General features: G+C 38.0%; 1 protein-coding gene and 1 long non-coding RNA gene across 5 annotated transcripts in view; one reads left to right on the forward strand and one right to left on the reverse strand.

The window, feature by feature from the left end:
* EYS (eyes shut homolog) overlaps nt 1–16,111 on the reverse strand; it is an 855,622-nt gene that overhangs the window by 49,631 nt on the left and 789,880 nt on the right. The window contains exon 41 of the mRNA XM_083831800.1: nt 11,503–11,675. Within this exon, the coding sequence (XP_083687926.1) occupies nt 11,503–11,675 (173 nt within the window). The remainder of the gene's footprint in view (nt 1–11,502; nt 11,676–16,111) is intronic.
* LOC310897815 overlaps nt 1–16,111 on the forward strand; it is a 47,991-nt gene that overhangs the window by 8,183 nt on the left and 23,697 nt on the right. Inside the window, exons 2-4 of one of the 4 annotated variants that reach the window (XR_014582607.1) lie at nt 4,441–4,593; nt 7,533–7,594; nt 14,084–14,717. This is a non-coding gene — a long non-coding RNA (uncharacterized lncRNA). The remainder of the gene's footprint in view (nt 1–4,440; nt 4,594–7,532; nt 7,595–14,083; nt 14,718–16,111) is intronic. The other 3 variants (XR_014582609.1, XR_014582608.1, XR_014582610.1) reach the window with 3 other exon arrangements.

Below are 16,111 nucleotides of genomic sequence, written 5' to 3' on the forward strand. Positions count from 1 at the left end.
CAACCCATGTGCCATCAAATGTCAAAACCTTGACAGACATTGTCAAATATGCTTAAAATACTTAGAAATATCAGTTTAGAGTCTAATGGATTCCTCAGTGATAGTCAAGTTAGAAACACCTAGATAGAAGTGACATGTTTTGAAGAACACTGTGCAAGGTGGGAAGACCATACTGAAGAAGATGTATCAGAGAATGTCAACGTGACACATTACTTAAGAGTTCTTGAAGGCAGGACAGCTATTTCTGACAGGACCCTTAATGAATGGCTTACATCCATGACCTTTAACATGGATGTACCTTGAACGAACATCTGTTCAGGGGAAGAAGATGGGAGCTCTTTCTTCAATCCAAAACACGATAAACATTCTGGTTTAAACCTTACCTACACTGCAATTTTACCTACGCTTTGGGTACCCACTATTTGAGTATAAGAATTGCACTTTACTTCCAAGTTCTCCATAAAGAGAAGGCTTACATGGCATCATAACTTATGGACTCTTACAAAAATAAATAAACAAATAAATAAATCTGGCGTGTAATAATTGTTTCTTTGTCATAATAAAAAAAATCATATTGGCATTTAATATTTGTTATACTTTTTTCATTTCACAGTATTACTTGCCTATTTCTATTTTATTCACTATTTATTTACAATAAGAAAGAGACATCTAAGTCCTAAGCCTCCCACTTGTTAGAAGCAATGTGCACAAGTACACCATGGGTGGCAGCGATCTGACCACTTGAGGGCATCTATGCTACAGATGTAACAGCTGGCTACCCCAGGTTATATGTTTTGTCAGTAGAAACATTAAGCACATTTAGGATGCAGCTTCTTCTAAAACACACCACTAATATAGGTCAGGTGACTAGCATTCTAAAACGCTAATTTGACCCCACCAAGTACATAAACAGTCTTGGGCAGTAAGTCGGAGGAGAGTATTATAGGCCTCTAAAGTTAGGTGGGATTAAGCCTACCTTCTCTGTATCCTGCAACTACCTCCCAGTCTGCATCTCCTTTGTTTTTGGTATCCATTGCCGTAAAGCTGAATGATTTAGAAATTCTGAAATAGTTCTCTGTGAAATAAGGAAACTTTTGTTGTTGTTGTTCTGGTTTTAAAGAATAGGAACTGTAGGACACTCAGAAACTAAATTATGTTTTCAAAGAGGCACACAATGGCTGAAGTGGACCAAAGAACTGAGTATAGATGTCTAAACTCCAGGCTAGAGCACAACAGCCACTAAGCATTCCTTGCATATTAAGCTTTTCAGTTTCTTACTTCTGGGTGTCTGAGCCCAGCCCTTTTCAAAATCCCTGACAAGATATAATTTTCTTAATTTGCATCTTTTGGCTACATGAACATCTCCTCTCATCATCTTGTCAGTACTAGGTTAAAGGTGGGACTAGATGATCTCAGAGGTCTTTTCCAACCTGAATGATTCTATGATAATTAAATCCCTTTATGGCCTTTTTGCCCAGTTCTGAGTGTAACCATGCATTTTGCTGGGGCTGTGAAGTACTCTTAATAACATATCCAGCATGTAGGCGCTTAAGGCATCACTGCTGTGCTAGAGCTTCTGGATACAGTAACAGACACCACCAACCAATGGCTTTCAGGATAAACTATCTCAGAATAGCAGCACAGAAACAAACAAAAATCAGTAGTACAATTACGCAGGTCAAAACGACAGTAAATCCAGTCATTCATTAATATTGGGCTAAGCGTAAGATTTGCGTAACCTTGGTTATTAGAGAGGCCAGCAGGCTGCAGGGCATGGCCTCTTCTCTGGATGAGGAGCTCAGACCCACTGAGAGGTTTGGGAAATTTCAAATAATTCCCCAATTAGACTGTCTTCCTTTATTGTTGGCTCTTGGAAGGACTACCTGCACTTGTCAACCAGCCCTCACATCCCACCCTTGCTCCCCTCTGTGTCTGTTCTCTCCCCTGTGCATGCAGTGCCTGGATGCTACCCAAAGTGGTGCACAACCACCGTATGGCACTATACTTACATAAGGCGTGTGGTCACCAAATGAAGAAATAACACACAAGGCAACTGTAGCCCCACAGGCATATTTTGTGAAAACCGTTATAAGTTATTTTGTTTTAGTTCCTCACAGTTTTCTCCAGTGTTGGAGCAGATTCTGACACCTACTAAAAGTGAGCTGCAGTGTCTAATTAACTACCCTGTCTTTAGCAGGCAGGTACACACAGCAAGTGTTCATAAATACTCCTCCCTACGGTGATCTCTGGAGGGTAAAAAGTAGATATGTTAATTAATCCTGAGTCAAAAGCTTGCATTTCAGGCTAATCTAATAAATCTAACTTGTCAGGAGATACTTATCCATGTTTTATCTGTTTCTGGGTGGTTGCTTATAGTTTTATGCCACATTTTAAATCATGATTCTTCTCTGCACTAAGTATTATTTATCAACTGGTCTTTATCCAATCACATCAAAACCTGAAAGGTTACAGTAAATATCTATCGGTGTAAAATGTTCAGTCTTTGAGATATCTTTCATACAATGACCTTTGTTAGTCTAAATTTTAAACACACTACTTTGCCATACTCTTACATATTTTTAACTTAAAAATGCAACAAACAAACAAAAAACTCACAACTATATGAAAAACACAGTAGTTGGTAAATTCGTATCAAGTAATACAACTCTACCTTTTCCTTTTGTTCTCTATCTTTTCGTTACAAATGTATGGAGCCAAGGTAGAAAATTGTGTAATCTTGCAGCCCTCTTTTCCTTGAGAAACAGTCCTTCAAAATGTTACTTTAAAAACACTTATTGCTGAAGGAAGAGCAGAGGGCACAGCTGTCTCCACTGGGCTCCATTATTATTTTCCTTTTCCTGCCTAGCCACCATCCAAGCCAGATTCCCACACTGCTTTTGCAGTGTACAGTATGAAGTTATAAAGCACAGAGTTGTGTCCCAAAGGCTATTCTTATGAGCCATGCAAAGCCACACTCCAGATTAACTGTGCCTAAAACACAAACAGCTCTGACAGAGAACTTGAAGCCTTTTATCAACTTTTTTGTCCTTGATCTTGTCCTGTGTCTCTCTGTCAGTCTTATGCCATTTATCACTGTCCTATTCTGCATTCCCAGTACAAAACAGGTAATAAGGTATGATATGTCCCATTGCCTCACAAACAAATAATGACAAATTATCCCATTATATAAATATATAAATACGGTTGGCTACCTACTTCCCTAGGACTGTACATCTCATCAGAGGTGAATACAAAAGTGGGAGGTGAAAAAAACAAGTATAGTTTGAAAAAAATCTTAACAAAGAGGAGAGAATAAAGTGACAAGGAAGAAAGAGAAAAATGTTTTCATTATCTTTGAATTTTCTGTTATGAGTTAAAATAAATGTTCCTTTCAGCATTCACTGCCAATACATCTTCGACCACAGCTTTACAATTCATTGTAAAAAACAAGACAGATGAATGGGATAAAAAAGAGGTGAAGACTTTAGGCTGTAGAATTACAATCAGAGAAGCCAATTCTTTACATTATAATTGACTATCTCTGAACAGTTATCAGCTGAGTGCGTGGCTCCAGGATGAGCAGCCATATACTTTTTGGGACGAGTATTAATCAATTCTCCTAAAAAACAACTCACATACTTGAGAAGACAATACTGAAATGGGAATAACTGGTAAACATTATATTTTCCAGCCTTCCAAGATGTATAAAAGTCTTCAGAAATGTGTCCTTTGTTGTCATGAAATTCTGCAGACACCATTCCTTTTGTTGGTTTGCAGTACAGCTTTTAGTAAACAAAATCTTGCTCTTGAGCATAGAAATATGGATGAACAGAGTGAAAAATATTTCCTTTGCTGAGTTTACAAAAAATATTTTAAGTGCTGCTGGTCTGTTCGTGCTCTTAGTCATCATGTTTCTACGGAGGCAGCAAGAAGGATAGGTGTTTAAGTGACAAGCTATGCTCCTAATGAAAGTGGCTGGCTTAACAAAGCAAAGCAAATTACAAATACATTTCTATAAATCAATATATATTCACAATGGCCGATTTTAAATACTAATTTGCATGCAGACCTCTGGCACAGGGAAGGTACCTCTGTGCAGGTACCTCTGAGGCAGGAACCTCTTTCTGTGCATGGCATTACATTACAAGGTATCAGATCAGGGATTGCTGGCTGACAGGTGAAGGGAGATGAACTTTCTGCTACAACTCCCCTGTCCTTTGTGCCTGGAAAGAAGCAGAAGGATAGGGAGGACAGGGAGGTACTCAGGGACTAACAGTGGAAATGAGAGAGAAGTCTTGTTGTACGGACAGGTAACAGATACAGCAAAACTTGTGAAGGAGAGGTTAAATGAGCGAACTAAGCTGGTATTTATTCTACAGGTTTTGCTATTTCTACGTAAAAAACTGTTTTCTTTAACAATCAACCCACTTTCCTTACCAGAAGCTCTGTGAAATGCAAGGAGGTAAAGGTAAGGGTAGCCTGAGCTGCATGAAGGATCTGCGCCAACTGAGAGTTCAAGGGTGTAGCAGAAGATCGTGATGTCTGGAAGACTACCATATGAGGAGTTAGTGATCCACATAACGGCAAATTCAGGTGTGTGCTCTCCCCCACGAAAAATATCTCAAGCATTCATTTTATCTGTTTTGTGGGATTAGTGGTATAGTTACTTGGTATTGTTATGGAGCCCATGGGCCCTATTAGCTTAGCTTATTTCTGTAACTCTATGGAGTAGTAATTTTTTCACTTCTAAGTGGAAGCTAAGATTTGATATAATAAAACTGATTTCACTGCTCAAGGATGAACATATGAATCTGAAAAACTGGTAATATAGCATTGACATCAAGTGTGTGCGTGTGACTGTGTGTATGTGTGTTTTGTACAATTTTTATGACATACCTTACTTTGGAGGGAAGGAAAGAGGGAAATTAAGGCCCAGATAAAAGCAAATGATCCAGAAAATAAATTCACTTGAACAGGAAAAAGAGAAATCCTGATCAGCATTCCCCAAAGTTTCTCACCACTGACCAAAAGCCTGTGTTTTTTTTTTATCTGAGGAAATTCCCCTTGGGCATCCACCGTCACTGAACTGCACAATTTAGTCTGCAGATGTAAAAAACTTTGAAGGTGACATTGTGTGACAAACATAGCTGCAGAGAACACTTCACTTGCAGGCTGCTTTTCACTCCACAGAGTTTGGAGCAAGTGGCTATTCCCACTTCAGCACTTCGAAATGAATTTTATACATGGGGGAATACATCCTACAGAAAACACAGGCCAGACCCTCTGGACTGGCAAACATTACCATAAATGTTGCTCAGAAATGTGTTGCAATGAACATACTTACAGAGTGCTGTGAATACATGCTGGGCACAGCCCTTTTCAGTGTGTGTTCATCAAACACAATGTCACAGTTAGGATTCTATTTTATCTAGTCACAGCTATACCTTCATATAGCGAAACTAAAATAAACTCCGCAGCTTGGTCTAAAAGACTGCAGTTTACACAATTACTCATCTTCACAACGCACACTCCTTTGAAATGCTTCTCTTTCTTTTAAACTTATCTCTGTGTATACAAAGTGTTTGCCCTTGACTCCTGAAGCATAGCAAAATGCTTCCTATTACGACCAACAGCTTTTCAGAAGGGCCTAATTTCTTGTGTAATATATAATTAACCACATCAAGGGTTGAGAATTCCAGGTGTTCATTTCCGTTCTTGGTGAATGAACCATTTTTATTTCATGTTTTTTATGAGCATTTATGAGGCCATCACAACTCAGCAGTAGACTGACACCTGGATATTTCCTCTTTATGATTTCTGTGTTTTTTATATTTGAATTCCTTACCTTATTTCAAACATATGGACCTCATATTTTACAGAACATATCAGGCTCCTGTATGAGCCAGGGGATGATCCCAGATTGTACACACATGAAGGTGTTAAGGAAAAGGAAAAGGAAAAAGAAAAGAAAAAGAGGAAAAGGAAGAGGAAGAGAAAGAGAGAGAGAAGAGAGAGAGAAAGAGAGAGCAAGAGCAAGAGCACTAGCAAGAGAAAAAGAACAAAAGCCTGATTACAGAGATAATAGCAACTGATTTTTTTTTTTAAATGTACCAGAATGGTGAACCCTGTTTAGTTTGACAAGTATTTTTAATAGTTTAGGCTAACTGAAAATACTTGACTTGTGTTTCATACTAACCTTAGTAATTTGGCCACATTTATATTTAAATTTTTATAATTAGAATTCTCTCATATTTTAAAAGAGTTCAAGTATGGTGATAAGGACATGTTTGAGCTCAGGCTTTCTCCTTGAGTGGAGGAAGTACTCCAATTTTTCATTTAAATCAGATCTTATGAAATGATAAATTTCTCCAGGTGACAGCCCATTCTAGTTCTAACCTAATCCTCATTTGTTTCCATAATAAGTTGTTGATATATCTTCCTGACCAACTTCTAAAAGTAAAAAAATTAAATATATAGGAGGTATTTTAATTTTTTTTTCACATAAATAGAAAGTGTTCTTAGCACTGTTGGAGAATGTGTGTTCATTTGGTCTGAAATGGTACTATTTGCAAGCACTTTCATTCACTAGTGTGATCCTAAACACCAGAGCAGGAAGATAAAGACACTTTCATTTACAATCTTCAAGAAACACAATGTAAGCCAGTTTTTACTAAATTAAATGTAAAAGGAAATTTATCAGACCAGGGCTTGAATTCTGGCTGCTTTTACACAAACCTACTATCAATAACTGGATTCGGTTTAAATGCTGTAGATCCCTTCACGTAGAGCTTAAAAAACCTAAGTCACTTCAGAGACTGAGTCAAGCTGCCCATGCAGACACCATCTCTGTTCCAAATTATTGTATATTGGTGATGTAAAGTGCTAAATATTTTCTGTTTTCTATTCCAGTGACTACAATCCTCTTTTTGGCATCAATTTGTTTCATGAGGGCTTTTAACACCACAAATCAATAGCCTTAGGTTATGTGATAAAAGCTCACCTCCAGAAAGCAGCACAGAGGCACCAGCAGGTGGTGGAACTCAATTAATGCCCTGCCCCAGATACCTGTGGCCCATCACAAGAGCCATCAGCCCACCACAGGCCCATCTCCACAAGCCCAGAGATTCACAGAGCCCAAAGGCAGGTAGAAACCCAGACTGGGCACCAGAGGAACAGGCACCCTGTCTGGGCTTTCCCAGGAGAGCCTCAGCCCCAGTGTCCCAGCATGGCACCAACCATGATGCTGGAGCACCTTTAGGACTGAAGGGGATTGCTGCCTGGGGGCATGGGACACATTGTGGGATCCAGGTGCGTCTCCCCCAAAGGAGAGACCACAGGGGAGTCCCAGCCAGCTCTTGGGGCCTTGTATATCCAGGTGCCAGCAACTGGGGAGACTGGGATCCAGGGGCAGCTACTGGGCAGACTGAGGGTGTGAGCCCAGCTGTTGAGAGAATCCACTTTGTACCATCTCTTTATTTATTCTCACTGATGGGATCCACTTGGTACCAGCTCTCTCTATTTTTTCTCACTAGCAGACCTCCATTGTGCTCAGCCAGAGAGGGGAGCAAGATGGGACCTTTGGTGCTCTCTTTGTGTAAGTGCTCCAAGTGTCTGTCTGTGGTTTGTGTGACTGGACAGGTATATATGTCCATGTGGGGTGTATATGTGTGCTCTCTGTGCATGTGCAGCTGGGAACGTGTGCTGTGCCTTGCTATGGGTTGGACCTGGGGTATGGAGCTGCAGCAGCCTCACCTCTACCGGACTGCTAGATTCAGCCCTATCCCCCAAACAAACAGGAGTGAAATGCTTCTAAAACTGACGATAGAGAGTGGAGCTGGGTACCTTTATATTAAGAAGCTTGAAAGGAGCCTAGTGATTTTATGTAATCGCAATTTAGTGTTCATGTCTTCCCATATTATTGTCCCCCCACCCACTGCCCCATTATAACTTAGGTATGTGGCTTCATGAGAGAGATTTCAATATATAATGGTCAAGTTGCAGTCAGAGTAACATGGTCATCTAGTGATAAAAGCAAGGAAAGATGTGTAGTGACAGATAATGCATCTTACTATTTTTATATTTGGAAAAAATGGACATGCTTTTAGAAAGCTTTTCTTGATTTCTGAACTAGTATAATGTAACTAAGATAAACACAGAGCAATTGTTCCCAGCCTGGTTAGATTGCAGTATGCTTCATCTCCTTCAGAAACTGAAAAGTCCTTGTTAGCCCCAGGAGCTTGTCTGTCTTCTCCATATTATACAGGTCAGTCTAATAGAAGTTGCCCTCCATCTTTAAGTTTTTGCCTTGTTTGTCATTTGTATAATGCTCTATAGTTTTCTCACTTTTAGAATGCTGCGCATTCCACATTAAATGATGTATTTTTAACCCATGCCACTTTTTCCCCTCTAATGGTGACAACAGTTTTATTATCATATTCTCTTACATATCTGTAAAGTTTTATGTTGTTCTTAGTGTGACTTAACTCAACTGATAGCACTTTGAGCTCTGGCACAGGCAAGACCTGTAGCAGTGGGCTCATTTGTGGCTCTGTCAACATCTTGAGTTACTTTTACTTTGTCTTTTGTAAATACTTTCTCTTGGTAGGAAGGAGCAGCAGTGCTGGCGTAAAATCTGCAGTTCTGTTTGGTACATTTGCTATATTCATACTAACAAATAAACATGCTAGGGTTTAAACATGATAGGTTCATCAACATTTCTGTTGATGAAGACCATCAACTACTTGATAAATAGCTAGGAGAAACAGCTTTTCTTCAGTTTCAGACACAAAGTAGCATGAACTTGGTTCCTAATCTTAATAGTAAAGACAATATTATTTCTGTGCCTTGAACAGGAGAAAATTCATTAAATATGCATGCTTCTAGTCTTTAAATTTTATGGATCATTTCTTTCTAATAAATTTATTATCTGAGCCACTCATTTTGTTAGAGTAAACAATTAAAATTGGCTTATGTTTCTAATGCAATTTACATTGTTCCACCATTGTAATTAGGCAATCTGTCATTATCTCAAAATGCCACACCAAATGTATAGCTTTGGTTTTGCTAGTGCTATTCTTAAGGCTGCACCCAGCATTCACTGCATTGTGTTTCTCACCTCTTTGTTCAGTTTTAGTTTATGTGACAAAAAGACCTTTTGCAGCTCATTTTAACTTTCAGAGCATCTTAACAAGACTTGTGTCTGTGTTCACTTTATTTCTATTCCTACTAAACTCTTAAGACACAGCTTGGTGGAAGAATTTTTCATGTTTCAATAATTTTTTGTCACGGATTTATTCACCCTGAAAGATTTATACTCTGACCTACTAAGTTGTTTTTTCTCCCCCATTTTTCTTTCTTACAGTAATGATCCAGAAAAAGTTTTCCCTTTTCACATAATAAAATATCATCCTTTCTGTGCTTTTGTATTCTTCAGGTTTGTAGTCTAACCAAACTCATGAATTTGTGTACTTTCTCAGTTTACTCTAGAGACAGCTGACTACAAAGAGTTGTGGAAGAACCTAGTAAATTGAGGCAGATGACAGAAACAGTCCTAGCCTGACACACAGAATGGTGGGCTCTGAACTCGCTGTCAGCAAAAAAAAGAGGAGTTTCAGGAGTTTTAATAGGTGGTTTTGTGAAAACCTCCGCATACTTACAAAAAGAAATAGAATACAAGAAATGATTAAGGAAAAGACAGTCCTTTTGACAGAAAAATGTCAAACACCACTGTGGCATTATCACACCTTGAATATTGAGGTCACCTCTGGACCCTCATCTTAAAAAGGATGCAGTAGAACTGAAAAGGAACAGAGTAGGCAGTCTGGATACAGCCTGGCTGGTGTACCAAGACTAAGAAAACAATCTGGCTTCTTTAGAAATAATTTTGGGAGGTTTATAATGAGGAAGCCTAAAATCAGGAAAGGCACTCATAAGGTTAACAGGGAACATTCACAAAATAGGGAACAAGTTTAAAAGATCCATTCTGACACAAATCTTGACACATTAAGGTCATTGGACACATTGCAATGTGTCATTGCAATTGACACATGCAAGCAAATACAAGGCAGTACTTCTGCACATACTACACACTTACACCTGGAGCTATTTGTCACAAGATGTTGTACATCAAATTCATATAGGCTCAAAGACCAATTAGAGAAGTGTGTGGAAGAAAAGAAATCTATCAAGGGCTAAGTGATATGCAGACACCAACCCCAGTAAATGAAGTCCCAATGCCCCAGACAGAAAAATACTAATACATTTTATACACTTACCTACACACTTACTATTGGCTATCAAGTGTCGGGGTGAGATGAAAACATGGATGAAACCTACATGTTCTACTGGAAACTGTGGAAATTTCTTCTAATTGAAATTTTAAATAAGAGGTAAACTTTTTTGATATGATGAAAACGACAACACAGTCTTTTGATCTGACCTGAACATTACCTAATATTAGTTTTGAAAAGTATTTCAAATGCACTTCTGAATCAGCTCAGAATCAGGGATTATCTTCTATAAGCAGATCTGTCAGTCATTACTTGTCATTACATTTTTATTCTGTCTTTTTTTCTGACCCAAGAAATTCATCAAATTGTAACACCTGGTCGTATTCTTACAATCCAGAAAGTACTGCTTATACTATCTTTTTATATACAAAATGTACAAAGTCATGCTTCCCTAGGTACAGCAAAATTAAACTACAGGAGAAAATGTTTTGTCCAAAGAAGCTCTGAGACAAATATCTTTCTCAGCCACTACCCAGTATTTCCTGGCTTGTCTACTCAGTTTTGGGCCCCTCGCTACAAGGACATCGAGGCCCTGGAGCATGACCAGAGGACTACGAAGCTGGTAAAGTGCTGGGAGCACAAGTCCTCTGGGGAGCAGCTGAGGGAACTGGGGGTGTTTAGTCTGGGGAAGAGGAGGCTCAGGAGAGACCTTATTGCTCTCTGCAACTACCTGAAAGGAAGGTGTGGGGAACTGGGGTCAGCCTCCTCTCACAGACAACTAGTGATAGGACTAGAGGGAATGGCCTCAAGTTGCACCAGGGGAGGTTCAGGTTGGAAGTGAGGAGACATTTCTTCTCAGGAAGAGCAGTCAGGCATTGGAAGGGGTTGCCCAGGGAGGTGGTGGAGTCACTGTTCCTGGGTATGTTCAAGGAAAGGTTGGACGTGGTGCTTAGGGACATGGTTTAGGGGGTGACATTGGTGGTAGGGTGATGGTTGGACCAGATGATCTTGGAGGTCTCTTCCAACCTTTTCTATGATTCTATGATCTTTCTGTCTTCCTTCCTGTTTTATGAAACAACATGCCAAGCAGGTGCCCAGCTCAGACATTCTTTGCTTGGGACTGGGCATTGGGCATGGATGTGTTTGTAGGCAACAGTGAAAGTGGGGAAGTGGTCACTTAAAGTGTCTTCCAAGTATTTGACTTGTTTCTTACCACAACTTCCGTGAATGATAGAAACATTGTGCTAAGAAAGATGAAGCATACAGTTCTTACCATCACTGCAGAGAATGCCAGATCTTCCATATGGACAAAGGCAAACAGCATCTCGCCTGGACTTTGGAAAACATGTAGCACCATTTCCACATGGATTTTCGTCACAAGTCATGAACTGGCAGAGTTTTCCAGAGTAGATTTTAGGGCATTCACAAAACCAATTTTCTGCATCACTGGAAAATTTAAATTAAAAACAAAACAAAAAATGTAAACATACTTAAGAAAGGATGGGTTTTATTCTCACAGAAAATCAGTCACATTTGACTTATGAGCATAATATATTTATTTGTATTTGCCCTCCTTATTTTTTTCTTGTGTACTTGGCATTGGAGATGTCAGAATGTTTTCTGGGTGACTTGAGTTGACAGGTTCTTTTTTGTTTTATATTTTAATTTAGCTTTCCTTTCATGGTAAAACGTGACTTTTTCTGATGTGTCTCATTAGTTATTTGTGCTGCTGCTTTCATAACATGGTTAAAAAAAACAGCTAAAGAAAAACAGCTCTTCTATCATGTATCAGAAAAAAAAAGGAAAAAGAAAAACAAGATATGCAAAGTTTACTTTGCAAACCATTTGTACATTCAGGTATTACCTACAGGTCTTGATAACATAGTCAGGGAAAACTGAAATATGAATACTTACAGTAGTGATTCAATTGAAATTGAACCAGAATAAACAGGAAATATCTCTGCTTTCATATATCTTATGTTCTCAACTATGAAAAAAATATTAGAATAGACAGGGGAAAAAATAAGTCCCAATAAGTCTCAAGGGGTAAGAATGTGCATATTCTGTTTTTATGAAGTATCTTTTTAGTATGCAAGGGTAGCACAGTGGCAGATACAGTCTGGAAATAAAAATCAAATAGGAATACATGGAGTGTAAGGCATTCCTGTCTACCACTTGGTATAAATATCATTTCATTAAAGGCTTTATTTGATTTTCCCCTTGTTTTATGTCTGAAATCAGATGACAGCTAGATAGGTCAGTTTATGTGATTACTACACATCTTCAGTATTGAACAGAAACATGTCTTATACTTGATAAGGTCACATGTGTCCACGGGTATGAATGCAGAAGACATGATGTGAGGTATGTCAAACCACAGCCATTTTATTTTTCCTGATAATAGCATAATCATTAGGAATTTCAGTGGTGATATATGAAACAAATATGATTTTTAAAAATTTGTCCACTGCTTACAATATCCATGCAATCAGGTTAGAGAAAATAATCTGGCTCTGAAAGAACTGCTGTATTTTTTTTAAAGAAGGAAATAAGTGAGTCTTGTGACAGCCTGTGCATAGCAGTTGATTAGTATATTTCTAAACTGACCACCCGCAGTTCTGGGGAGAGAGAATCTCAGCTGGAAAGTCTACCAGAATGAATCTCATGAATAATGCCTCCAGACACCTTTGCAAAAGAAAATTGCTATCAGCTGCAATAATAAATTTCTGTGTGTAGCCTATTCTATTTATAGATCTGCTGCAGACACTGGGACAGGAATGTAAATGAGGTACTGGGTTGCCTTTGCTTGTGCAGCATCAAAAAGCCTGCTTTCAACTGTTTCAATATCATCATTACATAGTGTAGCTAATTGAAAAAGCAACAATAAACTGAATTATTCCTGGAAATCTACAATTGACAGTGATGACCTTCTCTAAAATTAGTTATCAAATGTGTGTGTTTGTTTGTTTGTAGAGGAGAGGAAAGATCATCACTGCTGACTGTGAAAATACAGAGACTTTAGTCTTCACCTTTTTTAAAAAAAAAAAGAAATTTAATATATTGCTTTATTGAACTATGTATATTAATATCGGTCATTTCTTCTGTAGTCGTATTTTAGTGCTGTACAGAAGATTAAAAATAACAAGAATCACCAAAAATTGTGAGGAATGTATTTATTATTATAAAAACGAGAAATGTCCTAACATTTTACTGTTTTTAAAACAATACTGCTTAACCGTTTACATCAACAGTAAATATAATAATAAAATATAATAACCCTAATGACAAAGAAGAGTGATTCCCAATGAGGCAAAGAAAACAGTTTTTAAAAAGTTCTCCAAAATAACACAAAGCTTGAAAATATAATAGTTAATCACGCTGAATAAATATCACAATCAATTCACAAGAATTAGTGTACTGAAATACAAAGTCCCAAATGACTTATTATTCTCTCTCAAAGCAATCTGTTGCTGTACTTGGTTTCAAAAAGGACAAGGTCCCCTATATTCTGCTGAATTAATTTCAGCTGGAAGGAGCACAAAAATGCTTCAATGACTAGGGAGTTCACTTCTCCCAGGTGGGTTTCACAATTTCATGGTATTCTGCTATTCTTTATAAATGCATGCAGAGAATGAAAAGGGGCAGCAAATCTGAACAGTAGTATCTTTTACTTATATCATACACCTATGAATGGCTCCAAGAAAAAGTCATTCGATAATTATAAATGTGGGCTGAAGAAAGTGAATATTGACCAATAGAAACACCATGGAAATATCAGAATTTTGAGGCTGCAAAATTGGAAACAAATTTAGAATGTTTTGCAGAAATGTTTCGTGTCTACATTTGTGTTTTAGTTCAGATCCAGAGAGTGATTTTGAAACAAATCTCTTTGTTGTCCCGATTTGAAAAGCCTTGCTTCACATTATGGAGTGGTCTGAAGAGTACGTGAGCTCAATTTCAGATGAACCCAAACCAGAAGACTGTCTCACACCTCAGGTACTCCAGCTGCTAATGGGCATCCATGGCATGGGGCCAGACCAGATTGTGAGCTAAAGTTCCTTGAAACAAGGTGTATTAAGGATGTTGTCCTCAGCACTTAAGTGGCCTGTAAATCTACTTGTATTGAACTGCATTATCTGCTAATATAGATGCAGATTTACAGATGCAGTTCTCAAAAGAAAATCAGGCAGACATGGTATATATTATATATCCAAAAAATAGCCCCAGATTTTAAACTGGGGGTACTGATGAACTCCTGAAGTAGATAAAAGAACAAAACAAACATCCAGAATCTCATGAAGGAAGAATGTCACAAAGAATGAGAGAAAATGGGAGAAGAGAGGAATACCATGGAAATAGAGTGGAAGAGACAAGAGCAACACTCCTAGAGCACTATCACCTCATGTCACCAGCCCTATGGTATAGGAAGAAGCATGCGTAGGGAAGACAAACTGTTCTCCCACCTTCTTACAGTCCTCTTCTGAAATGGTAAGGGGCATACTTTTCATTACCATTTCCCATGTTAAAATATGTATTTCTTTGATCTTTGAGGTAGACCTTGGCTTGGAAAGAAAATCTTCAAGAAGTATGTGCAAGATCTGATATGATATTGGTAATTCAGTAACACAAATTCTTCCCCTTGAATCTTTACTGGAATCACCAGTGCTCTGAGTTAATGAAATCAAAGTTTTATATAAGAGTGCCACCTTTGGGATGACAACACAGTTTTTGATAGCTTAGTGTTTTTAAATGTTGCACAATGCAGAGGAAATGATTATAACATGAAAATAACGCAGTCACAGCAGTATTTAACCACAGTTTTTGACTTTAAAACTAATTCCTTTTTTGAAAACAATATTACAATTCCTCTGTATAATGTATCACAGTCATCATTTATACTATGGTGATACAGTGGTGTGGTTCTCCAAAGCATACTACAGTCTCCTATAGGCCTGCGTTTCTTCCATCTATAAAGGTGGAATGCCACTATTTACAGAGCCCTCGAGTGTTCTGTGATCCCCACTGAAAGCCCTGCACGTGCCATTTGCCTACGTGTATGCGAGAGGGCTTCCCTGAAAGGAAATGCACTCAACACCTTATAATCATGACTGTACTAAAGAAAGAATTAAAAAACCTGCTTGTTGTAGTGGGTTCAATATTTAATGATGCAAGTTCCTTTACTGCTATCACTATATTATCTGAGATAAAGATACAGAAGTAGGAGGGAACAGCTTCTCAAGCTAGTTCAGTTAATAAATAATAGATGCAATTCCATTTATTTTAAAGTTATTACCATTCTTTATTACCAGTGCCATTTAAAAAAAAATAATGGAAACTTAAAGGAGCACCATACTTTTCCATTTTAATTTGAATTACATTTCATGCAAAGACTTGTTAAAGAAAATACTCAAATAATGTAAAAGGGATTAGGTTCTTCTTCTGAAAGCTTCGTGTAATAGACAAATCCACGGAAATTCATCGCAACCAGAAGGATAGCCGTATCTCATAAATAATCTTAAAAATATCAAAGGACAATACATAAAAGAGGCATTTCTTCCTTGTGCACAGCAGGCGATTTTCTAGTATATAATATATCTGCCAATCTTTCCTTGTATTATACAGCTCCAAAAATCAATTCAGCTTTCCTGCTGCTTTGGTACTTTCAGCCAGGTTTCCTCAATTATGGTATCTTCTCTAGATCTGAGTGCTTTTGTTAGCTTTACTGTTTTGAATCCTTTTTCCCCTATCAGGAATTATTATTCTGCAAGCTCTGGTGATTCACTTTAAATTTCCCTTCCTTTCACCGAAAGTACTTTCTAAACTGTTTCTCTTTGTATAAACAACTACTGACAAGCTCTCTTTAAACCAAATCTAAATCACTT

Source organism: Anser anser (genome assembly GCF_964211835.1).
Source record: "Anser anser genome assembly, chromosome: 3".
Taxonomy (NCBI): Eukaryota; Metazoa; Chordata; class Aves; order Anseriformes; family Anatidae; genus Anser; species Anser anser.